The 26698-nt window shown below is 32.4% G+C and overlaps 2 protein-coding genes across 2 annotated transcripts in view; both read right to left on the reverse strand.

The window, feature by feature from the left end:
* Positions 1-7319, reverse strand: part of LOC126825141 (CAP-Gly domain-containing linker protein 1) — a 29129-nt gene extending 21810 nt beyond the window's left edge. Inside the window, exons 1-6 of the mRNA XM_050554645.2 lie at positions 7306-7319; positions 6030-6272; positions 5024-5161; positions 4372-4466; positions 3796-3916; positions 2107-2159 (exon numbers count right to left, since the gene is read on the reverse strand). Coding sequence (XP_050410602.1) covers positions 2107-2159; positions 3796-3916; positions 4372-4466; positions 5024-5161; positions 6030-6143 — 521 coding nt within the window. The 5' untranslated portion in view covers positions 6144-6272; positions 7306-7319. The remainder of the gene's footprint in view (positions 1-2106; positions 2160-3795; positions 3917-4371; positions 4467-5023; positions 5162-6029; positions 6273-7305) is intronic.
* A 182-nt stretch (positions 7320-7501) lies between these two features.
* Positions 7502-26698, reverse strand: part of LOC126825135 (CAP-Gly domain-containing linker protein 1) — a 49432-nt gene continuing 30235 nt past the window's right edge. The window contains exons 10-17 of the mRNA XM_056102042.1: positions 26371-26475; positions 25845-25997; positions 25148-25264; positions 21252-21309; positions 19339-19422; positions 18410-18477; positions 8868-9033; positions 7502-7641 (exon numbers count right to left, since the gene is read on the reverse strand). Coding sequence (XP_055958017.1) covers positions 8974-9033; positions 18410-18477; positions 19339-19422; positions 21252-21309; positions 25148-25264; positions 25845-25997; positions 26371-26475 — 645 coding nt within the window. The 3' untranslated portion in view covers positions 7502-7641; positions 8868-8973. The remainder of the gene's footprint in view (positions 7642-8867; positions 9034-18409; positions 18478-19338; positions 19423-21251; positions 21310-25147; positions 25265-25844; positions 25998-26370; positions 26476-26698) is intronic.

The following is a 26698-nucleotide window of genomic DNA, read 5'->3' on the forward strand; positions in this document are numbered from 1 at the left end:
TGCATTTTCACTGCTTGGTGATCAAAATTGTAGCTGGCTAACAATGAAATCTTATTCATATTTACAATGTAGCATGCTCTGTTTTCCGTGATAATCATTTTGTTTTTTTAATTTTTACGACTGCAGTAGTGTCAAATCTGATTTTTCATTGATGCTTTTTTCTAAGCCTTATCCCAATTATTTTCCCCCATATTCCATTTTGTCAATTAACTAGGGAAAAATTTACATAAGACCATCTCCAAAGCACTGCTTAATGATTCAGATGTCACAATAGGTGCTGTCCATGCTACATCCAAATTAATTTTTAAAGCTTATTACCATCAGTACTTTACCATCATTATTGATATTACAGTGAAATGAAAATGAAATGAAATGGGGTTTAATGTCCTACTGTTCTGCTCCGAACTGGACTAATGAAGACGGGCATACGCCATACAGTGTGCTATGAGGGAAATTTTGCCCAGACAGCGGCACTGGGGCCTACTCTTATATCGAATTCTAACTGTCAAGGGATCTTTTACGTGCAGGCCAATGTGTACAAGGGACCTCGGTTTTTCGTCCCATCCAAACGACTAGACAGCTGTCCTTGTCAGGCCCTCTGTCCTGCATCACTCACAAGGGGGAACCACGCCGGAAAATCTGGATGAACTTTCTCGGCCAATGCAGGGATCGAACACCCGTTCTCCTGGATAGCCAGCCAGCGTCTTACCCACTTAGTCACCTCGGCCCTGTTTCTCGAAATCTTAACTAAAGATAAAATCCAAATTTTAGTAGATACTTCAATTTTGATTGGCTAAGCACTAAAATCAATCTAATATTATCCAATCAGATTACTAAAATTTGGATTTTATCTTAGTTAAAATTTTGTGAAATAGGCCCCAGATATTTCAGTAAATGTTTTATTGCAATATTAATACAATTCATTACATCTATATATACACCATAATACACTGTAACCCAGGTATCGTTTAATCTTGTGTGTCTAGCACTAATTTCTTTCACATTCGTTTAATATCAAATCTTTGTTTTAAAATTCATAAAAACTGTTTAAAATCACCATAAATCGTTTAATTTGTACATGTGTCCAGTTTAAAGCTGACTGATTAATTTTGATAATGAGTGTCCAATTTACAAGTATTTAATTTCCTGATCACTGTTCAAAAATTAATCATTATACATCATTAATCAATTGGGTTGTTTATTTTTTAACAATGATTGAGAAATTAAACACTTGTAAATTGGACACTCATTATCAAAATTGAATGGTCAGCTTTAAACTGGACAGAAGTACAAATTAAACGATTTATGGTGATTTTAAACAGTTTTTACAAATTTTTAAACAAAGATTGGATATTAAATGAATGTGAAAGAAATCAGTGCTAGTTACACAAGATTAAACGATACCTGGGTTACAGTAATAACAGCTATATAATAATTATATGATTATTGAAACTAATGAAGCAAATATTAATTAAAGTAATATCTACTACTAATAATAAAATGTTACAATTCATGCCAAGCTGATTACTTTTTCTTACCATGAATAGGACATTAAAGTTGTTTAAACCATTTAGATTAATTAGCAGCCAAACAAACACATAAATATTAGAAGTTTTTTTTATGACAACACAATTTTTAAATATAATTACATATATTGCTACATAAATGGGTTATTATATATTTGTCACAAGGAATTAACAATACATTACGTAATTGTGTTAATCTATCTATATATAGGAGTTAATCAATTATATAATTTGACACAAGGTACAATTTTATGGAAACGTCGCTCAGTATTAAACTCAGTAATTGTGTATCCATAAAATTGTACTTTGTGTTAATATGTTCAATTACTAAAAGCTAATCAAAACAAATTATAATTTGAAAGTATTTGGCGGAGGGAGAAACAGGGTTTAATGTCCACTAAACGTAAAATTTGTCATTTTAGGACTAACATATGATCTCTGAAAAATGACAATGACAATGAGCTGCTTTAATCAAGTTCAAATCAGACATTATTCTTCAGTTAGTGTTTTATTCTATTCAAAATTAATCATTTCCAACAAATCTAATTTAATACTCGACAAAATAATTTATAAATTTTACCTTGTTTTAGTCTCTTGTAATTCATTCTGCAGTTGACTTTTCTCTTCTTGTAACTACATAATTAATATACATGAAATGAAATGGGTTTTAACATCCTACTGTTCTGATCCGACTGGACTAATGAAGATGCACTTGCACCATACTGTGTGCTATGACAGCAGCGCTACAGCCTAATGTTTTATGGAATTCCAACATGCAATTTCTGCATAGGACCTCAGTCTTTCGTCGATCAGAACGACTATACGTCGTCCCTTGTCAGGTCCTCCATCCTACAATTGGGAACTACGACAGAAAATCCTGATGAACTTTCTCAGCCAACGCAGGGCCATACAGGTTAACGAGTCAATGTCTTAGCCACTGAGCCACTGGGCTCCCAACTACATTATATAATATATTTCTCACAATGAAATGAAATGGGGTTTAATGTCCTACTGTTCTGCTCTGAACTGGGCTAATGAAGACTGGCATACGCCATACAGTGTGCTATGTGCGAAATTTTGCCCGGACAGCGGCAATAGGCCTACTTTTATATCGAATTCCAACTGTCAAGGGATCTTTTACGTGCATGCCAATGTGTACATGGGACCTCGGTTTTTCGTCCCATCCGACCGACTAGACAGCTGTCCAACATCCATCATAATAAATAAACAATTATTCATTATGTAGAATCTACCAATATTTGTGGAATTTGTCATCAAGAGCTTAGAGAAAAGAAATGAAATGGGGTTTAACGTCCTACTGTTCTGCTCTGACAGGGGTATTGAAGACGGCCATACGCCATACAGTGTGCTATGAGGGAAATTTTACCCGGGCAGTGGCACCATGGCCTACTCTTTTATCGAATTCCAACTGCCCAGGGATCTTTTACGTGCACGTCAATTTGTACACAGGACCTCTTTTTTCGCTCCACCCAAACAACTAGACAGCTGTCCTTGTCAGGCCCTCCATCCTGCACCACTAAAAAAGGTGCTTGGAGAAAAGGAATCTGGAATCAATAATCAATAAAAGCTCAATCCAGCCTGGATAGCAGGCACTATAATTTTGTACAGTACAGGGTTGTCTTTTTTAAAGATACATTTTGTAAGATTTAGATAAAGAGCTAGCCATTCTTGCTATGATAGTTTGAAAATAGATAATGTTAAATGAATAATTTGAAAATTTCATTCAAATTACTCTATTGTGAGCGAAGATATTAGCCTTTGAAGGTTTGACAAGATGTTTGCAATAATTTCAACCATCGTACTGGTTGTTTGAAGCCAAGTCTCACTTCTCCATTTTTAGCTTAAATCAAAATATGGCTGAACTGTTCTAATCTATTTAATGTCGGAGAAATCAAATGCCATCGAGAGTTGATTATGGCCTGGATAAGTTAATTAATGTCTAATTAATAATTTAGAAAACATTTCAGGCCTAAAGAAAGACCAGCAATAGGCAGATTTAGCTCTTGTATAATGTATGTTTAAGCAATATGTTTTTATAAATCTCAGTACAAAAGTTAGAGACATAAAAGTACAAATACACAAGTGTCTGACATTTTGTCTAAAATTGCTAGACAGAAGAAGGGAGTGAATTTAACAAAACCATTCAACATTTGAGCAAATGGGTCCCTTGATGCACATATAACCATTGCAACAAAAAAACTTTTCAAAGTAAAGAAAACTATTGAAAGATGAGTAATAATCCTCCTACCTTTTGTCGTTGTTCTGATATTAAATCGGCTAACTGTAATTTCGATTTCATCTCATCTCTTTCAGCCTGTGTTATCTTTAACTCAGATTCTACACTCTGTAGTGATATCTGTAAATTGTCTCTGTTAATTACAAATAATTAGATTTTAGTTTAGTGTCACACAAAAGAAAGATAGAGATATGGGATTTAACGTCCACTCGACACAAACTAGGTCATTTCGAGACTAACATATGGTTCAATTTGTTTTCAATAATTCGCTTGCGTGAAGGTGTCTTTAGCAGTGGGAGGAAACTGGAGGACCCAGAGAAAACCCACAAGTATAGAGAGGCGACCCTACTCCTTGTCACGTACAACCAGGGCATCGAAACCATGCCAGTTGACTCAATGACAGACATTATGATACAGCGCATACGTGCTAACCATTCGGCCATCAAAAACCCCTCACATAAAAGAAGCTACTTCAAAATTTGAAATGCAGATATAATAAACTAGAAAGATTTCCCGTTATAATCAAACTTTTCAAAACAAAATTTTAAATTAGTAACCTGCCATAATAAATATAATATATTGCCTTACATTTCTGTGGCCAGATTGGATGTTTCTGATTCTGTTTGTGATTTCTCTAATAATATCTTGGCTTGATTTGCAGATTCTACTTTCAATTTCTCAACCTGTAAAAATAATTCATTAATGCAAGAACAGATCTAAACAATGTTTGAACTAAAAGAAAAAATTTTTTTATGGAAAGTTAAGTGGTGTTGCTATTATCTTAAGATCTGAACATTCAAATTTGCATGGAGCGGAATGTTTTTTAATCAAATGAAATCGAATTTAACATTCTACTGTTCTGCTTCGACTGGGTTAATGAAGACGGGCATATACCATACAGTGTGCTATGAGGGAAATTTAGCCTGGGTTGCGGCACTATGGCATGCCAATGTATACACAGGTCCTCGTTTTTTTCATCCGATCCAAATGACTGGACAGCTGTCCTTGTTGATTTTTAATGTTTCATCAACATGATAACTCTGTTCTTGGATTTCCAACCATCAAGGGGTCTTTGACATGCACTTCAATGTGTACACAGGTGAAGCTCAGTTTTACCATCCCAACTGAACTTTCCTCAGTCCCATGGGTGACACCTCTCAATAATTAAGGCCTTGAATAATCCTTGAGTATTTTCTCGGCATGAGTTAATATTCGGGACGTCCGGTAAATGATCACCCACCTCTTTTTGAAGTGTATCTATCTGAATATCTTTTTGTTGTAAATCTGCTTTAAAAACAATTATTTCCTGTTTCAGTTGATCTCGTTCTGTTGCGATTTCATCTTTTTCTTTCTTTAATTCATCCTTCTGTTTCTCTAACTAGAGACAAAACAATGAAATAAATTAAATTTATCCTTCTGTATACATCTATGTGTGGAATAAACTTCCAGAAAATATTCGACAATGTGATTCTATGTCAGTTGTTAAAAAGACAACTGAGTTATTTAGTCACTATCATTAACAATCCAAAGTGAGAGAATTTTCTAGTGCCTGGAGCAGTGATTCTCAACCAGTGTGCCGCGAAATTCTGAACGGCACACTAAGAAAATGCGAAAAACCAAGTGATCCCAATTGAGTAATCACTGTTGTTCATAGCTGTGTTTTTCTTTATTTAATTGAGTCTTTCTATGTGTCTATGACTAGTCTATGTCTACAGTTGTATACCGATTGACTTGCCATGTTTTTATTTTCTAAAATTAAAATATTTTCATATATATATATTTAGCCAGGTGTGCCGTTATTTTTTCATGCGTTCCAATGTGTGCTGTTGGCAAAAAAAAAAAGGTTGAGAACTAGAGCATTCCCTAGTGGATTGACTAGTTGCATGATACAAATATCTTTATAATACAAAGCAGGATCTATAATCAATCAGATAATTCTCAGCTTATCAAAACTGGATGAAGATAAATGTGTGACCAGTGTTTCCATTATTACTAGAGACTGGAATAATCTGTAGAATTTTATGTAGAGTTTGACTAGAGGTGGCTAATGTAAGTGTCTTTAGCTGTGGGAGAAAACTCCAGGCCCGGAAAAAACACATGAGGATGGACAGGCAACCCTTTCCTTTTCTCCTACAAGCTGAGAATCAAAATCAAAACCACGCTACTAGACTCAATGCACACACATTTCTTCGTTCGACCAGCCCCGCTCCCCCCAATCCACCCAAGAAAAAATCTTCATTATTTACCTCTGCTTTTAATTTATCAGTTTTTTCAACAGATTTCTGTAAAGTTTCTATTTGTTCTGCCATAGATTCCTTCTCGGCAGCCATTGTTTTCTGTTCACCTGTGATTTTTGTCATTTCAACTTTAGAGTGGATTAGTTCCTTATTTAATTCTTCTTTTTCTCCTTCCAGTCGCTTTAAATTTTTTACTAATTTTTCTTTCTCGAATTTTAACGAGTCTCTGTCTTGTGTTATTGTGTCTAAAACCTGGAAATAAAAATAAATTGTGATGAATATGGCAATAAATGTTACGCAAATGCTATTCAAGAACTCATCACCATAAAAATTTGTCAAGTATCAAATTAATTCCAACTAATTAGGGATCTTTTTATGTGTCATTTATAGTTCAATAATCTTTTCATATGATGTTCTCTTTGGCAGTCAGAGAGAGAGAAATGGGGTTTAACGTCCACTCGACACAAACTAGGTCATTTCGGGACTAACACATGGTATAATTTTTATTTCAATAATTCGTTTGCGCGTAGGTCTTTAGCAGTGGGAGGAAACGGGAGGAACCGGAGAAAACCCACGAGATTGGACAGGCGTCCCTATTCCTTATCACGTACAACCGGGGAACCAAAACCACGCCAGTTGACTAAATGACAGGCTTTATGATACAGCGCGCACGTGCTAACCATTCAGCCATCCAACCCCCTCTTTAGCAGTCGGAGTAGCCATGAGACTAGCAAATGGGGGGGGGGGGGGAAGGGTGCATTTATAAGTGGGAGAAAATATATTAACTGCAGCTATTCTAGTTCTACTAAAAATAAGAAACAGGTTATTTGTCACAAAGGGTTGACAAAATGAAATAAAATGGGTTTAACGTCCTACTGTTCTGCTCTGACTGGGCTAATAAAGACGGGCGTGCGTCACAGTGTGATATGAAGGAAATTTTGCCCAAACAGCGGTCTACGGCCTTATATCAAATTCAAACTGCAGTGGGATCTTTTATGTGTATGCCTATGTGTACATAGGGTCTCAGGTTTTTTCAGCCCATCCAAATGACTATACGCTGTTCCTCTGTCAGGAAAATCCAGATAAACACGGGACCTTCAAATTAGCGAGCTAATGTTTTACTCACTGAGTCACTGTGGCTTATGTACATAATAAAGGTGTTTATCACGATTGTGCATTGGTAACTACTGACTAACCTGTTTATGTTTTACTCACCGAGTCACTGTGGCTTATGTACATAATAAAGGTGTTTATCACGATTGTGCATTGGTAACTACTGACTAACCTGTTTATGTGCCTGTGTTTATCACGATTGTGTCTTGGCAACTACTGACTAACCTGTTTATGTGCCTGTGTTTATCACAATTATGCATTGGTAACTACTGACTTACCTGTTTATGTGCCTGTGTTTATCACAATTGTGCATTGATAACTTCTGACTAACCTGTTTATGTGCCTGTGTTTTGTTCTCTTGTTGACTTAAAGCCTCTACGCTATTTGCTATTTGATTCCTTAATTCACTAATCTCACCATCTTTTCTACTTATCATTTCCTCTTTTTCTTTAGTAAAATCTTCAGTTAATTTCTCTATTCTAGATTTAGATTTAGTAAGTTCAGCTTGCTGTAATAAAGAAAGATATTGTTACTTACGACAATACTGATTAAAATATTCTTTTATATTACAACATCTCAGAGTTACTTCCCCTATCAACTCTAGATGGCATCGCTAGCCCGTGATCTTAAGTGGATTGTGAGCCGATTTACTGCATAACTTTCCTTCTCGATTAAACGATTAAATGGATAATCAAGACTATGCTGTTTATCGTACTGACTTTAGTAATGATGACCGAGGCTAGGCAGAAATTTCATTAGCTTAGTTCTCTGTTCATAGTGGATCAATTTGAATGAAATTTTCAGCAAATTGCCGTTGCGTTAACTAGTTTTTAATTATTATAGTGAGAACTGCCAACTCGTTATCAAATCTCCCATAATGTATCTTTAATTGACATCGAATTATGGATACTAGTAAATCAGTTTGTTGAACAGCCTTGAAACACTACTCAAATTCGATAATTTAATCATTTATTTTGCACTATCTCATTCATTTTACCATGAGAGTTCACATAGTAATATTGGTTGTACATGTGCAGTTAATAAAGTATGTAGTGTCATTCATTTTATCTAGGAAGTTCACATAGTCAATCATTTTGGTTGTACTTTTTTTCACTTTATCTAGAACTTCACATAGTTAAAAATCTTGGTAGTACTTTCATTCATTATATCTAGTATTTAAGCTTACAAGTTAGTTATCTTAATTGTACTTTCATTCATTTTATCTAGATCTTGGAAGTTCACATTGTTAACAATCTGGGTTGACTTTCATTAATTTTATCTATGAAATTCATTCATTATAGCTAGTATAAGCTTACAAGTTAAGTATTTTAATTGTACTTTCATTCATTTTATCTAGATCTTGGAAGTTCACATTGGTAACAATCTGGGTTGAATTTCATTAATTTTATCTATGAAATTCATTCATTATAGCTAGTATAAGCTTACAAGTTAAGTATTTTAATTGTACTTTCTTTCATTTTATCTAGATCTTGGAAGTTCCCATTGGTAATAATCTGGGTTGACTTTCATTAATTTTATCTATGAAATTCATTCATTATAGCTAGTATAAGCTTACAAGTTAAGTATTTTAATTGTACTTTCATTCATTTTATCTAGATCTTGGAAGTTCCCATTGTTAGTAATCTTGGTTGACTTTCAGTAATTTTATCTATGAAGTTCAAATAGTAATTTTGGTTGTAGTTTTGTGCATTTTATCCTGTAAAAAGAACTCACCACATCCTCAAACTGTCCCTGTACAGCTGACAGTTCAAGATTATTTTTATTTACAATTTCTTCTTTATTTTTCTCAAACTCCTCCTTCAACGCCGTAATTTCTTCGTTAAGCTTTGAAATTTTTTGAGAAGAGTTGGACAAGTTGTTTTGTGCTTCCTCGAGTCTTCTGTAAAATCAAAACAGTATAAAGTCTTAGTAAATTTTCCTTAAAAATGTTTATATTACCTTTGGAAGTCAGCGTATTCATAATTCTAAACAAGATAACACTGTAACCCAGGTATCGTTTAATCTTGTGTATCTAGCACTAATTTCTTTCACATTTGTTTAATATCCAATCTTTGTTTAAAAATTTGTAAAAATTGTTTAAAATCACCAAATATCATCTAATTTGTAAATGTGTCCAGTTTAAAGCTGACTGATTAATTTTGATAATGAGTGTCCAATTTACAAGAATTTAATTTCCTGATCACTGTTCAAAAATTAATCATTATACATCATTAATGAATTGGGTTGTTTATTTTTTAACAATGATTGAGAAATTAAACACTTGTAAATTGGACACTCATTATCAAAATTGAATGGTCATCTTTAAACTGGACAGAAGTACAAATTAAACGATTTATGGTGATTTTAAACAGTTTTTACAAATTTTTAAACAAAGATTTGATATTAAACGAATGTGAAAAAAATTAGTGCTAGATACACAAGATTAAACGATACTTGGGTTACAGTGTAAAATTCTATACAACTGTTTAAAAGCATTAATTATAAGAAAGAAATATCAGAATTAACAGAAAGAGACAGGTTTTTCTTACCATATAACCATGTCTTAACATCACTAGACAGCTTTGATTTGGGTCAAAAATAAAATTGCAAATTTTAATGTGTTTTATGTGTTAATTTGTTTTGTGACAAGACAATCTGTCTTCACTGAAAATTTTTCCTCATGGATCGATAAAGCCTGTGTTGTACAATATAACCCATTTTGTGATCTGCTGTTGATTCATTAAGTCAAAGATGAAATTAAAATTATTAAACATACCAACTTCAGGAGAAGAAAAAACACATAAAATACTTTATTTTGACCTGAATCAAAGCGGTTTAGTTCCTTTAAAGGAACAGTCCCAAATTTCACAATGTGCTTAAGTTGGGGATCTTCCGTGTCTAAAAAATGGATTGACATTTTAGTTACATTGCCAAATTGTTCAACAATGGTATAGGTAACTCTGATTTAAAAAAAAATAATCCATTTTGTGATCTGATAAAAAAAAACAAACAAACTCCCATGCATCAGTAACTGAGTTTGAAAACCTTACTTTTTGTTGGAACCAGAAAGGTGTCACCATGCAGCCAAATACCTTATCGACATAGTGTCGAAACAGAATCCTGAAATTTAACAAATTTGGATTTCCCCGGAAAAGCATAAATAGAGATTTAGATATTTGCATGAGACTAAGACAAGGATTTCTGGGATACTTTTAAACAGAAATTGTATATCTGAGACGGTTCCTTTAACAATATACCTTATACAAGAATCGAACCCCCTAAAACACTTAAAGCAACATTAATAGACAAAACAATAACTGGGACACATACAAATTTTTTTAAAAGAGGTGAATAAGCTAAAAGCCCACAATTTCCAAATTAAAATGGATGTACACATGGTTCTGAAATGAAATCGTTATATGGTTTCTATCACAGGCATTTAATTCCACATTCAATGTTTTCAGCTGCCAATAGGTCTTCTACACATACTGAATTAGCGTGTTTTGCTACAAGACTGAGGACATTGATCCATAAAGAAAGAAAATAGTCAAATAAAACAATATTTATGTACCAATTACTAAATACAAAAGAATATAAAGACAACGAATCAGATTTAAACAAATTAATAATTCTAATTGTAATAGAAATTTCCGACAAAATCCTAAAAACCCTTTTCTGAATTTCATATAAATCATATCCAAATTGAAATTACGTACCAAGAATTACAAATGAACACTCCATGTTGATTAAAAGTCTATAAAACACGCTATTTTCTCAGCTTAAAGAGCTTCGAAGAATGGGAATAAAACATAATCCTGAATTTGTATGAAAACTCACAAAAAACTATCAGAGAGACAGAATGCCACTGACTAAAAATCAATAATCTGTGGCCTGGATGGCAAAGTGGGTTGCAAGCTATGATACATGTACATTACATCACAGTCCTGTAACTCCAAATCGTTTAACATCATCCAGCCTACGTACATGCTAGAATAGGCAAATCGTATTGTTATTACAATAAATCGATAAAGATGTAAGAAACAAACTAACAATATTCTAACCATACTAAACCATTAATTTAAGAGTCTTTGAAAATATTTAAAAAATGGAAGAAAAATAGGATTGAAATCGATTAAAATCTCTAACATCATCACCAAACATATGGCTAAATTAAACTCTCTCAATTAGTGTGCTCGGCAATGTTGACTCTTGTCTCGATACACTTCCTGAAGATATGCACAGGTAGGTTTATAAACCAATAGGTAAGATAAATTTCATTTACATTTTTTCATCATATTTTATAACCCATCATGATCAATTTCATTTACAATTATTGCCTCTTATTTCATAAACTGACCTCAGAAAATATTTTTATCTTCTACAAAGGCATGTCTTATTTTTAATTTTCAAAATGTCTGATAGATGAATTGGTTATTCTTTATGAGTATTTGCAAAAAATGAATTTCAAATTAAATGGGTTTTTGTTCCAAATGCACAATATTTTCCTAAAGCACACAAATTAATAAAGATGAAATCATAATCTGGGGGTTGAATCATGCATGGTTAGGTTCTAAGAGTCTAAACGGTTTATCCTATTTGGAGTAGCATTTCTTATCCAAAATGATATCTATATTGAAATCGACCAAAATAATAATTGTATTGGAAGAAAATTTCTATTTATGCACCATGGATTGAAAATGTAAAGAACAAGCAATGTGCTAAATTAAAACAAACAAAAAGGTCATATCACCACATCATGAAGGTTGGTTGAAATACAGCAGGGGCAATGGATAATCCGAATGGCATTCTATAGCAAGCAGAGATTATTTTTGACATAACAAAATATTCCAGAAACTATTTGACAACTGCAAATACTTTTGAAAATCAAAATTGCACAAAACCACAAGATTCTCTCTTGTTTCGTTTTTCACCGTTTTCAGGTTATATACTGAGCTTTCTGGGTGCTTAACTAACAATCTGCTATCAAATTGCTCTGTAAGGTCTATCAAGCATTCAATTATACTACCCTATCAAATTCAAATTACCACAACTTATGGACCTAACAAGCAAAATTGGCATCACTGGAACAAACTCAACAAGCAAAATGATTCAATCAATGATAGCAAGCTATATATGGATATATAATATGGATTATATATTGGATTAAATAATCTACAAGATTACTGAATTTGTCACCTTGCTTTAAACTTGAGGAATGGTAGTAACTATGTGCTGTAAATACCCATATAAATATCAAGTAAAGAAGCGAATCAAAATTGCAGAAAATAAAATCAATAAAGTGTCAATTGTGATACATTAAAATCGAAGTTCAGGGTGGTAATATATTACCATTCATTCATATATTTTTTGTACTGATGATATAATTCGCAAAAGATTATAGATTTTTTTCAAAAAGAAAATTATGAGCAATCAAGTCATAATAAATGTGTTTGTAGTTTGATTGTCTCCTATTCAACCACAATAGAAAATGAATGGCCGAAATACAGAAATCAGAAGTAAGACAACGGGTAATCTATTTGATAGTGATACTCCACACACAAGGTCTTTTGGGATGAATCTGTCAAATTTGTTCATTATTTGAGGGGTTTTTTTTCACTTCTGTTTTTCATAATAGTGGGTATTCGCTCATTGAAATTTAAGAATGTTGAACTGTGTGCCTGTACTCTTTAGATGTTTAAGTGAATATTCTGGAACCCAACTCTCTCAACATCTAAGGAATCACGAGAATATTGGTCAAGAAGGAAAGCGCCAACAGAAATATGATACTATCTCAACCAATTCTCATTGCTGGACCGTTTAATTAAGTCACAAATCTGCTCATACCACATCTGTTTGGCAATTGTCAGCTGTGAAAGGACACAATTTCATTTCATTTGATTACAATTCCATCAATTCGGAACATTCTATTGTCTATCATTTAAATGGGAAAAAATAGGGGGGCATTTATTTCAAGGGAAAAAATATCTGAAAGAAATTCATAAATGGATTATATATGCATCTTTACTACCAGTGGGGATATGGATGCTGGGAAAACTAAAAACTGTTGAAATAAGCTGAAGATTTTGCTGGAAATGGTCTGTCTGGAACTTCAAACCTGCACTTGTTAATAGCTAAACATAAAATAGCTTGCAGAGATTGGACAAGGTGTAGGTTGTTTGTTTATATATAAAGCTTCATTGAAGTGTAATCTGGTCGGATTCATGCAACTTCCAGCTTAAGCGCCTCCTCTTTAAGCCATATAAAGACATGTATGTTTAACCGGCCATCACCTTTAACCAGAATCTATTACAAAACAGTCATCTCTAATACAAAAACAAATTCTAAATGGAGACCGAAGAACTAAATCATCTATAAAAAGGAAATGAACTAAAAATAACAAAACAAAACAAAACCCAAAACATAAATGTGACCATAATAAAATAAAAAAGAAAGACGGAACGTAAACAAAAACAAACATGCTCAACAGATTTAAAGATAAAACATTTAAAAAATATTTAAGAAATTAATGGATATGTCATATTTTTTGTTACAAAGTAGTATTGCAAATCAAAGCCCCTTGGAATATTTAATACCTAAATAGCTTTATATAAGCGAACATTTAAATTAAATATTAGATAAACATATTCTCAAAAAAACAAAAGCTCATGTAGCAATTTTGATATTAAGATCATTTATATACTCAGAATAGTCGATATCAATTAAAATATTTAAATAGTTAAATAAATCAAACATCAAAATAAAACAAAAATTAAAATTGCTAATAATTCACATTAATTAAATAAAAAGTGTAACAACATGATTAGGTGTTGATTAAATATTAAAGATAATTATAAAAAGTGCAAAGAGAGTGAAGGCTATAAAAAAAATAACAAATATCGAGCAAGCTGGTGCAGCATGCAAACTCAATAAATTAAGAAAACATTCACTGTAAGTCCTCAGTATATATCGATAACCCTGTTTCATTTCACAGAAAATATTTTCTGAAACCAAGTCTTCAATGGAAAATGTGCTGAATAATACAGGGAGAGGGGTTGACATAGGCTAAGTCTATTCCCAAATCCTGGTTCAGGGTCTACATGAATGAAAGATATTGTTAAAAATAAATAATTTTGTCAAACATCTCATCAGTGTTTACAAAAAAATATATAGTGTATTTTTTGGTATTCTGTTTACTTAAAGAGCAGACAGTGAATATTTCCTACTACAACAAGTAATTTGTTAATTTTGTTTTCAAAGGGGATTAACTGACCTATTTTTCTCGGTGAGTTCGTCATTAAGTAGCGACAGTTGGGTGGAACTGTCGCCCGAGTTTTTCATCAGATCAGCAAGCTGATTTTCCTTTGAGGGGGAAAAATTAGAAAAAAAAATAAAACTTTCAATCTAAAGCCTTGTGCTATGTTTCTTCAGAATAATAATAAATTAATACATATTGCTTCAGAAAATCAACAAATATAAATATCATTTGAAAATTGTCACAGAATTAAAAAATTGTTTTATTTTGCATATAGGAAAAAAAAATGGAAAAAAAAAATGGAATGAAAAACAAAATAATATTTAGGAAACACTGATATTTGCTAGAATTACGGGGTGATGTACGCAGAACTATCAAATACATATGTATGTGCAAATAAAACACAGCACTGATGACACAATACAACATAGTGACACAATGTTGACAATATTTAATTCTCTGGGGCTCTTTTCTCTCTTAATGCATGTTGTAATTCATAAATTTATGCCTATCAAAATGCATGTGGATACTATGTTGTAATTCATAAATTTATGTCTATCAGAATGCAACAACAATATATTGTGATACTTTGTAACCATTGTGAAAGAAAACGGACATAAATAAAATTTAAACATAATATAGGAGGTTTCAATCATGTCTTAGAAATGTTTAGGAAAATCATAGTATTTTGCATAGTACTCCATAATTACGACTGAAACATTAATTTATACAAATGTTGATAACATTCAATATGATTTATAATGTACTATTAATTGATGAAAATATGGTGGTTTATTCTTTAGACGAAAAGTTCAAATAATTAATATGCTGTCTGATTGGTTACAATTTTAACGCACATAACAAAGACACAATGCTGACATCAATGTTTATATATCAATTATGATTTATTACTTATGAAAAATGATGTCCATTCATTTATTATGATGTAACAATGTTGATAGTAATGTTTATATTATAGTAAATGATTTATTTTCCATGAAAACAATATCGATGTATGTTTATATTATAGTAAATGATTTATTTTCTATGAAAACAATATCGATGTCCATTCATTTATTAAGATGTTACAATGCTTTATCCATTAAGATATGCTGAGCATGTAAATAATATTAATAATGAATAGTTAAAATGATACAAAGTGTGCAATTATTTGACAGAAATGGTTATTACACTACCACTACTACTAAGTTACATATATCCCAGACTTATATTCAATTAAAAATATAATATTAATTTATCTGATAGAAATGGGTATAATGACTACTACATATTGTCATATATCTCAGATGTATACTAAATGAAAAATTGCAACATTTATATTTGGTTTGTTTCCCCGAGTTCTTACAATGTCATTTCAAGTTTTTATTAGCCTGACCTTACATCTTTGGATATAATTTCTGGCATTAGATGCAGAACAATTTCAATAGTTTATTATTAAAAATAAGTTGAATAGTCCATGAATATTCAAATTCGTAATAGTTTTTATTCATGTAAATTCTTATATTATCCAGAACAGTCAATTCCCATTCTCATTTATTTGAGTTCACAGAACTATTAGCCTAGTGGGAGCAGAAAAGTAGGACATTAAACCCCATTTCATTTCATTTCAGTTCACAGAACTAAAAATATAGACCTAGTGTTTGTGTAAGTATTTGATTCTAATTAAATTATGTAATTGAACATTACTAGGTTTAGATGCTGTTTACTCTTAATATGTAAATGAAGATCTATTTATAGAACAGTCCATTTGCTGATTACACTATTTTGCCGATACCGTTTTTTGGAACTTCAAATTTTGTCTAATGGTTTGGATTGTTCGTATTTGATTTTATTCCTAGTTTGCATGTACTACATCCCTTTTATATTTTTGACAATTCAAGCGACCCTAACAAATCGAGTAATTTGGCAGTATGGAGTAATTAATGGCAAATGGATTTGCCATATTGGAAAATTTTAATTGGTGGAAAGTAATGTATCTCTACTTTCTTTTTATTATTTTATCATAGCACAAGATCAATAGATCAATATTTAAACTGAATACATTTAAAGCCAACAACAATGACAAAAAATCAAAAAATAAATTTCACATAGTTATTATATTACAATCAATTCTTCACTAAACAACAATTTTATCTCAATAAACAACAAAGCATTTACAAGTTCTGTCATTTAAACTGCATTCACAAATGAATCATGAAAAAAAGTGAAAGTAACTTTGCATAAAAATCATTTCAATTAAGATTTTGCAATCCTTTTTAAATGTGTAAATGCCAAAGCACTGATTATCAGATTTTATTATTACATTAACATTTACAGGCATGATGTTATAAGGCCTTAGTTAAAATAATCTTTAAGAGACATTTAGTAACTTGGTAGAGCAATACACAAAAAACACATACTTATGGAAAAACAGCTACTTATTTATAAATAAGTAGCTGTTTTTCCATAAGTATGTGTTTTTTGTGTATTGCCTTAGTTAAAGGTAGTGATTCAATTGTAGCAGTTTTAACAGAACCTATAAAAAGTCACTAACGGCAACTAAAGTTGGAACACTGAATATATCTACATGTATATTTAATATTTCTAGTGACAGAATAACTGATATAGAATTAAGACCTTCTCTAGTCAGTATGTCAACCCTTACGGTCCAGAAATAAAATTGAAACATATGTTGGTCCCCCCCTCTCTCTCTCTCTCTCTGTCTCTCTTCAATATGTGAACTCTTACTACAGTTCAAAAAGAATTTAACATTCAACATTCTTGCCAATAAAGAAATCAAGTTCTAATTTCTGGATCTTATACAATAATCCCCTGCATTGTTTTAAATAAATCATTTTGCACTTTAACCTTTTGTGCTCTGCCACCTTACAGCTAGAGTCCGGTCAGATTTTCAATCAGCCACATCGATTTGTTACATTTTTGCCAAAAAATCTAGACAACTTTCTTAACCCCAATTACATCTTATTTAGAAATATCAGTTGTTCTATCAAACCTAGATTAAATCATCATCTATTCTTTACTTTAAAACTTGCAAAAAAAAATTAATTAATCAAGAATACTTCATTTTTGAATATATCAGATAAAATAGGCCAATATAGCAAATTTTACAATTTATTTTATTGTTTTACGATACAAAGTCAAATAATTGAATATTAAATATATTAAAACTGATATTTTCATAAATTTTAAAATTGATTTTTAAAAAAAGATATGAAAATGAAAAGAGTTGCTTTAAGAATAAGAATGATGATAAACAATGAGAATGGATGATGATAATGACAAATTTGATAAGTGGGTGAAATAAAGTTGATAAAACAATAGTTACAAGTATTTATGAGACCGATTTGGCCCTGTAAAGACCCTTGTGGAACACCAAAATGTTGTCTTGTTCAATTTCAGATTTTAAGAACAAAGTCTTTTTTTTCAGGGGGCCTTTATGAGCTTGTAAATATTGTTTCACCAACCACTGTTATATTGCCACTAAAAGCCAGCTGATATGAAACTATATATAGATATGATGTAATATCAAGCCACACAGGTAACAGAATAAGAAAAGAAGTGAAAACTAAAGTGAAAGTACATGTATTTATGATATATTTTACAGAAATTTAACCACTGATACATATACATGTATGTCATTAAATACATCATTTACTTTTTCCATTCTAGTTTTCAAAATACATGTATAATGATTTGTACTGGAAAATTGAAAAAAATCTCAACTTACAAATTTTTATTTATTTCTATTTTATTTGCCAAAATATTCAATACAGATTTTGATTTGTCAATTCAGTTAGTTTGGATGAAAAGATGAAGAAACAAAATTCAGTGGCCAAATTTCATATAAAAACTACATTAACATCACAATTTTACAACAAAAATGTATGAATATTGAAAATCACTGAAAACAAAATATATTAAAATATTCAAAATCCTTAAAAAATTTGATTGACTCCAGTTTTAATTTTTAAAGAGAAACACCACACAAGTTAATAAAACTTACCAGTTTCTTGCGCTCGTCCGCTAATTCTTCTGATTTAGCGTTACTTGTCTCCAACTGTCTTTGTACTTCTAAAATCATGAATGAATGAAATTGAGAGAGGGAGTGAGAGAGAAATGGGGTTTAACTGCCACTCCACACAAACTACATGTAGGTCATTTTGGGGCTAACATATGGTTCAATTTTATTTCATTAATTCGCCTGCACATAGGGTTCTTTTTAGCTGTGGGACAGATGACCCTACTCCTCGTCTCGCACAAGCGGAGAATTGAAACCACACCACTTGACTCCAAAACAGAGAGAGAGAGAGAGAGGGAGAGAGAGAGAGAGAAGTTTAACGTCCACTCGACACAAACCTGGTCATTGAAGGACTAACACATGTTTCAATTTTATTTCAATAATTCGCTTACATGTAGGGGTCTTTAGCAGTGGGAGGAAACCAGAGAACCTGGAAAAAAACCCACGAGATTGGACAGGTGACCGTACTCCTTGCCACATACAACCAGGGAATTGAAACCACGCCAGTTGACTCAATGACTGACCTTATGATACAGCGCGCACATGCTAACCATTTGGTCATCCCCCCCCCACTCCACAACAGACCTTATGATCTAACCTAAACGTTAACCCACCCAGCTACGAGAGAGATTAACGTCCACAACACAAACTAGGTCATATCGGGACTAACATGTTGTTAAATTTTATTTCATAAATTTAGCAGGGGGAGGAAACCGGAGGTCGGACAGGCAACCCTACCCCTTGTCACACACAACCGGGGAATCAAAACCACGGTTTAGATCTGTACTTTAATGGGGTTGAAACCATGACTTCATAAGTACCAGGCCTTATGATCAACAATTCAGGCATAGATTCCTTGACGTTGCAGCAGGCAATGGCCCCTCCAAAGAAAATATATGACATTGTGGTATTACCTGAGTGATTTGATCTCATCGCTTTTAACTCTTCACTTAATTGATTATGATTTGATCCTTGACTTTCCATCTTTGCTTTCATTTCTACAAGATAAATATGAGATAGTCTTGCTAAGTTTTATCTGGGAGGGTAAAAACTGTTTGTTGGATTTTCAACAATTATGTATAACAAAATTTCTATATCACCACATCATTGGTGGGTAATAATCTTTAAGTGGCATTTAGAGATCGGGAAACACATTAACAGAACACAGTTTTTATGGGAAACAATCACTAGGTTTTGTTCTAAAAGCACGACGTTTCGACAAGTATCCTCTTATCGTTATTGTGCTTGATAATGATAAGAGGATACTTGTCGGAATGTCGTGCTTTTGTTTTGTTAATCATTGGTGGAGTTGAGATCCATAATATAAAGATAGGTTGCCAGGCAACGAAACATACGCCCACAGCAGCTAAATCGTCCGGGCAGTCAACAAGAGTTTTCGCATATTTTTACTTTTTTCGGTAATGAAACATTTATAATACACTAAAATCTGATTAAGAGCAACAACTCAGAAAACCATTAGAATTTGTTTGATTTTTATAAAGTTCTGCCCCATGCTAACATTTTGTATACAAAACTTTTAATATCATGGATTTAGCTGTTCCAAGTCATAAAAATTCATTGAAAATCAATATACTTGTTCCTCTCAAGATCTTAAACTCTGTGTATCAAGCTGAAGTCAATCGGATGATAACTTTAGTCTTTAGAGCGTCACAAGATTTTGCAAAGTGATCAAGGGCCATAACTTTGGCAGCAATTATCGGAAATCGTTGAAAATCAATAGGATTCTTCGTCTCATGATCCTAAACATTGTGTATAAATTTAAGGTCAATTGGATATTAACTTTGGCCTCTAGAGCGTCCACAATATTTTTTGAAGTGATCAAGGGCCATAACTCTGGCATTAATTATCGTAAATTGCTGAAAATCAATAGGCTTCTTTGTCTCATGACCTTAAACACTGTGTATAAATTTAAAGTAAATCGGATATTAACTTTGGCCTCTAGAAAGTTCACAAGATTTTCTGGCAGTAATTATCAGAAATCGCTGAAAATCAATAGGCTTCTTCGTCTCATGACCTTAAACACTGTGTATGAATTTAAAGTCATTCAGATCTTAACTTTGGCCTCTAGAGCGTTCACAAGATTTTCAAAAGTGATCAAGGGCCATAACTCTGGCAGTAATTATCGGAAATTGCTAAAAATCAATAGGCTTCTTCGTCTCATGACCTTAAACACTGTGTATAAATTTAAGATCAATCGGATATTAACTTTGGCCTCTAGAGCGTCCACAAGATTTTTTAAAGTGATCAAGGGCCATAACTCTGGCAGTAATTATCGGAAATCGCTGAAAATCAATAGGCTTCTTCATCTCATGACCTTAAACACTGTGTATAAATTTAAAGTCAATCGGATATTAACTTTAGCCTCTAGAGCGTCCACAAGCAATTGTGGACACCGGACCGACGGACGGACGGGGGCGACGACAATATATGACCACATTTAAATGTGGGCGTATAAAAATTAAAATATTCTTTCTTCAAATTAAAATAAATGGGTTTATTTTCAATCAAAATGAAGATGTCAATATTTAATGCATTGTGCTATGAGGTAAATTTTGCCCTGTCAGAAGCACTTCGGCTCACGCTAAAACATGCTACTTATGGTGTACATGGGACCTTGGATTTCCGTATCATCTGACCACTATATTTTTCCTTGCCATGCAGTCTGTTCGGCACAACTGACAAGGGCAATCATGCTCGGATATCCTGAGGAAATGGTCATCCGTTTTGAGAGTTAATGCCAGTATGATCACAGGCATTCTATCTGTGCCTATTATTTAACTTAAACTCGAAAATCACATGTACCCACCGTCGATTGCTTCTTGCATCTTCGTATTTTTAGAGTTACTGGTCTTTAATTCATCAAGCTGAAATATCAAAATGCAAATAACTAATGAATCATTTCCCAAATCGAGAAAAAAAAATTGTGTGTAAAAGTTGCAAGTGAAATCTTAAAATGTTCAAATAACTGTCCAAGTAGGGTTAAACCACACATTATCTTTTGTCTACTTTCATTTTATTTTCTCAACAAAGTCAATTAAATCACAATTTTAGTCATTAAGTTATACAATTGTCTGTAATATGCAAATACCAATAAGCAGATAAATGATCACACTAGCTATTAGATGGATTATTGTAAATCATTTAGCTTATGACACTGTAACCCAAATTTCATTTAATCTTGTGAATTTAGCATTAATTTCTTTAACATTCATTCAATATCAAATCTGTGTTTCAAAATTCTTAAAAATCGTTTTAAATCATTAAAAATCATCTAATTTGTACTTGTGTCCAGTTTAAAGCTGACCATTCAGTTTTGATAATGAGTGTCCAATTTACAAGTGTTTAATTTCTCTATCACTGTCTAAAAATAAACAAAACCAATTGATTATTGATGTATAATGACTAGGAAATTAAATACTTGTAAATTGGACACACATTATCCAAACTAATCAGTCAGCTTTAAACTAGACACAAGTACAAATTAGATGATTTTTGGTGATTTTAAACGATTTTTAAGAATTTTTAAACAAAGATTTGATATTAAACAAATGTGAAAGAAATTAGTACTAGATCCACAAGATTAAATAATACCCGGGTTACAGTGTGAAGATTGGATTAAATATATATTGAATAAAGATAGCTGGATAAAAAACAGAAAGGTTAGGAAAGTTTCAACACTTTGTAAGGAGGTTGTGAGGGGGATGGGGTGTTACTACAGATTTCTATTTTACTTTTCCCATCAAATCCTACACCTATAAAAGGATGAACATATATATGGATGGTTTTTTTTTTTAAAGAGGTAAAAGAATCTGTATTGTTCTAAAACTGCTGCAGAGTCAAAAGGTTGTTGTATCCAAGTTTTCCCAAATTGTTCAGGAGAGCCAAAGCATGCATACAGGGAGGGGGGGGGTGTTCAGATACATGTTATCTTAACAAATGACGCGTTAAAATCGTATTTATCTAGATTTTTTCATATATGGAGCCATCCGCACTAATGTATATGGCTAACCATCTAAAGTGTAAGTAAAAGTAAACTATTTACATTTTTACACAGCAAAGATTCGATGTATCTCGGAAACAGATTCTCATTTAACTGCTTGAATTTCATTGATATCACACAGGGAAGTCACAAAATTGATTTTTATTATCAAAGAAATACAGAATTTTCACTCTTTAATATTTATATTTGCTTGTTAAGGCCCTGTATACAACATTATTAACGATATCTGTAAAACCCGTTTATTGGTTTACAAATACGACAAGTTGATGAAAAGATGAGCAAGACAAGACTAGTTCTGAATTTTCGTAAAATATGTCAAATACGATTTAAACAGATAGGATTATTTGAAACAATTTCAACATTTAAAAAAGAAGTCAGCGCCACCAATAAGTGTGTTGGATCAAATATTTTCATGGGCCTCTTTTAAATCTGATTTCATATTTTGTTTTCTTAAACAGGCATTATTCAAGAGCTAAATCTGCCTATTGCAGGTCTTTCTTTAGGCCTTAGATGTTATATAAATTGTTAATTAGACATGATAAAACCATAATCAACTCTTGAAGGCATCGGATGGCCCCAATTTTAAGTAGATAAGAATAGCTCAGCCATTTATTGATTTAATTTATAAATGGAGAAGCCAGGCTAATAGTCGAATGACCAGTATGGTGGTTACAATCAATGCACACATATTGTCAAAACTACAACAATTGCAAACTTCGCTCAAAATAAAGTAATCTGAATTAAATTTTCAATATATTCATTTGATATTATCTATTTTTGAACTGCCAGTTCTTTATCTAAATCTTACATATAATGCCCCTTTAATTTAATGTTAAATTATCTGAGTACATTTTAGAGTGTGTTAATTAACCTATGAAAAATCAGATATTTTCTAGTGTTGAAACTACTATTTGGATATCCGTTAACGGATACAAAATAAGGGTTATTCGAATCATTTTACTATCCGTTTACTATTCGTTACAATATATTCTGACATCCCGTATGCTCTATCTCTATATTTACCCATTTTTCCATCTGATTACTTTGAAATTTTCCCCAATGCAATTGATCACGTACGCAGCTCTGAGCATAAATGTCAACATTATGCGTATTATTTAGTTATTTAGTGATAGTAACAAATAAAATTATTAATGCAGTGCAACGAAAACAGTAGCCTAAATAAAAAAAAATATTCATTCATTCCCTGCGCTAGTTTACGGCATACGAGTTTAGACCGTGTTTTGACTTCCCACAATGAAATTTATTCATAACGACCTAGGTCACGTATATTCCGACTTACTGATTGGTTCAATAGTAGTAGATTATTAGAATGAGATAAACGACCTTGGCGGTATAAATGGCACATGTTTTTATTTTACTTTTTTCATTCGTGTTGATTGAGCAAAATGATAAGTGGGAGGGTACGGATAACAGGAGAAGTTATACTATTCAAATTCCTTCACCTCATTGATTTTTTGGGATGTCATAGATAGTCTTAATAATTCTTCGCGGCTCAAACAATTTGCAAATCGAAAGTACAATTTCATACTCGGCATACACAGACACTCATAAACATTGAAACAAGTAAGAAATTATGAGTACCGGTATATGAACTTTTTATGGAATTTCACGTCTCCGAATTATCCGAATAGTTTTCGGATAGCCAACAAAAGAATTCGGATCACAAATCTCGATCCGATTTTCAACACTAATATTTTCCCGAAATGCAAATACAGATCTTTTGAATTTAGTGTGTAAGATATTTTTTATGTGTTTCCTTATTATTTTTTCAGTTTAATCATCCCCAGTATTCCTAATTCCTATCAAAGTGTTCAACCTGTCCTCCCCTTATATTATAGTGTGGTTTAGCCCTTACCTGTCAAAACTAAAGAACTAGAGTGGACTATGCTATATTAGAGGTAGAATTGGTTATATAAAGCTGTAGATAAATCGGAGTATATGTTCTCGTATGAAAGATGAAACGCCGAGGTAGACATGTTGTTTGTGGAACACGATGATGATGTCTAACATAATACATGATGGGTTAATGTTCGTCTTCAGTTAATATTGTTCCCAGATCGTACAGGCCAATCAACTGCGAAGGAACCAAATAAGGATGTGTTAGTTCTGTGCAGCATTGACAAAGCATTGGTGGTGTTTAACTCAATGGAAAATGCATTTCAAGATTAAAAAGAATCAAGTCAAAACTTCTTTAAGGAAATGCATAACAAACACAATCTTAAGCTTTCAAATCTCAACTTCTGAACACGAACGAATATCAATACACTATTGAGTGGTGCAGGATTGCACATTTAGATTTTGGCCACAGCAATCTGAATTTTTATTTTTGGCCACAGCAATCTGAATTTTTATTTTTGGGAAATTCATTCCAATTTTGCTAGGAATTTATTCCAGAGATAAAATAAATTAAAACTCCCAAAATAACTGGTTCTCTTCTGGAAAGCTTTTTGATCAATTTTTTAAAATTTTACTCAAATGGCTGTTTATTTACCAAGAACTCAAAATCAAATTGCTTTGGCCTAAGAATCTAATTGAAAAGCTAAATAAACGAGAAGAAAAATTCTAAACTAAGTGTTAATACAAAATACCACCAAAAATACTTTAGAAATATTATCCAAACCCTTGTTAGTAGAAAGAGAGAGAGAGAGCTAAGTACATTTATTTTAATATTTAACACTCACCACTTCGTCCAATTTATCTTGTAACTGTTTGAATTCACGATTTTTATTGGCTAACATTTCTTCTAGTTCACTAACTCGTGACGTTTTCTCGGCTAACTCCATGCCAACTTGACTAGTCTGTAAAAATATCAATCACAAAATATACAAATTTTTTTAGATAAGAACGGGAGAGGATAAACTGAGATTTTTTTCTTGTTAATTCTGGAGCAAACTGTTTAAAGAGATCACAGATACCATCACAATACAGACAGAGCAAATTTAACACCCACTCCACAAAAAAAGGTGATTTCCATTATATTTCGGAAGCAGGGCGAGGAAAACGAAGAACCCCCCAAAAACCTATCGGGTTAGGCAGACAACCCAAGATCTTGTCATATACAAACTACTTGATCACCCAACCCACTTTGTGTAGTGGAATGCCAAATCTGCCACCAGTCTTGCCCAGTACATAGGGCCTTGAAAGCAAAAAGCTTTTAATTTTTCAAATGGAGCATAAGGGTTAGGTCCTGTGTATACCATTAGCCATATGTTGAAGATCCCTTGAAAGTTAAAATCGAATTAAAAGTAATCCATAGTGCCTTTGACTGGGCAAAATGTTCCTCACAGCAAGCGGTGTGGCCAGTTAATGAGGCAGAAAAGAAGGATATTAAATTGAACCCATTTTAAATTTCATGTCTTGTTAAGTAGTGATACACACCTTTGCCCCATCGTCAATTTTACTAGCTTCATAAGATGTTATTTTCTTTTCTGCCAACGATAATTTATGCGTTACTTCTTCTAATTGGTCAAGATAGGTCAGTTGTGTTGAATCTGCTTCTTTCAGTTTTGATGATTTTTCTTCAAGTGCAGCCTAAAATTTAAAAATAAATTAATTTTTAAGATATGTTATTTCAATACAAGTCTAATTTCTAATAGGAATATCAGTTGATTCAGTATTTAAAAATTTATGATAAATTGAAATTTCTTCGATCTATGTTGTTCAAGCGTAACAAGATGCCACAATCTTTTATTGGTATTCGAGAATTTAAATCCAATTGAATCCAAGCCGAGAAATTATCTAACATTGGTATTTTGATTTTGTTTTCTTAATTAAATGTTAAATAATCAACCTGAGTGAACATTAGTGTGGATTAAGCTGTGAAAATTTGATATCTTACCGAAAATGAAAATGACACATTGATCTTTTAAGGACCATTTGTTAAATAATGAATGAAGTACTGTACCTTTAGTTTATCAAGTTCTTGTTGATATTGGTCAGCTTTGTCTTTTTCTTTCCTAAAACTTTTTTCTAAATGTTCAACTCTTGCCGACTCTTCTTCAGTACGACTCTAAAACAAAATACAACACTCAATATATATATTATATGCTACTGAATTAATATAATCTGATTCACTGTGTTGTGAGAGCCCATTATCAGGCTAAGTTTTACACCACAAGGCTATGACACATTATGATTTAAATTTCTTTTATGTGCACGCCAAGTTGTACATGAACCCCTGTTTTTTGTTCCATCCAAACGACTAGAAGCTATCCTGTAAAACTGACAAGAGG

This window comes from Patella vulgata, chromosome 6 (genome assembly GCF_932274485.2).
Source record: "Patella vulgata chromosome 6, xgPatVulg1.2, whole genome shotgun sequence".
NCBI classification, from domain to species: Eukaryota; Metazoa; Mollusca; class Gastropoda; family Patellidae; genus Patella; species Patella vulgata.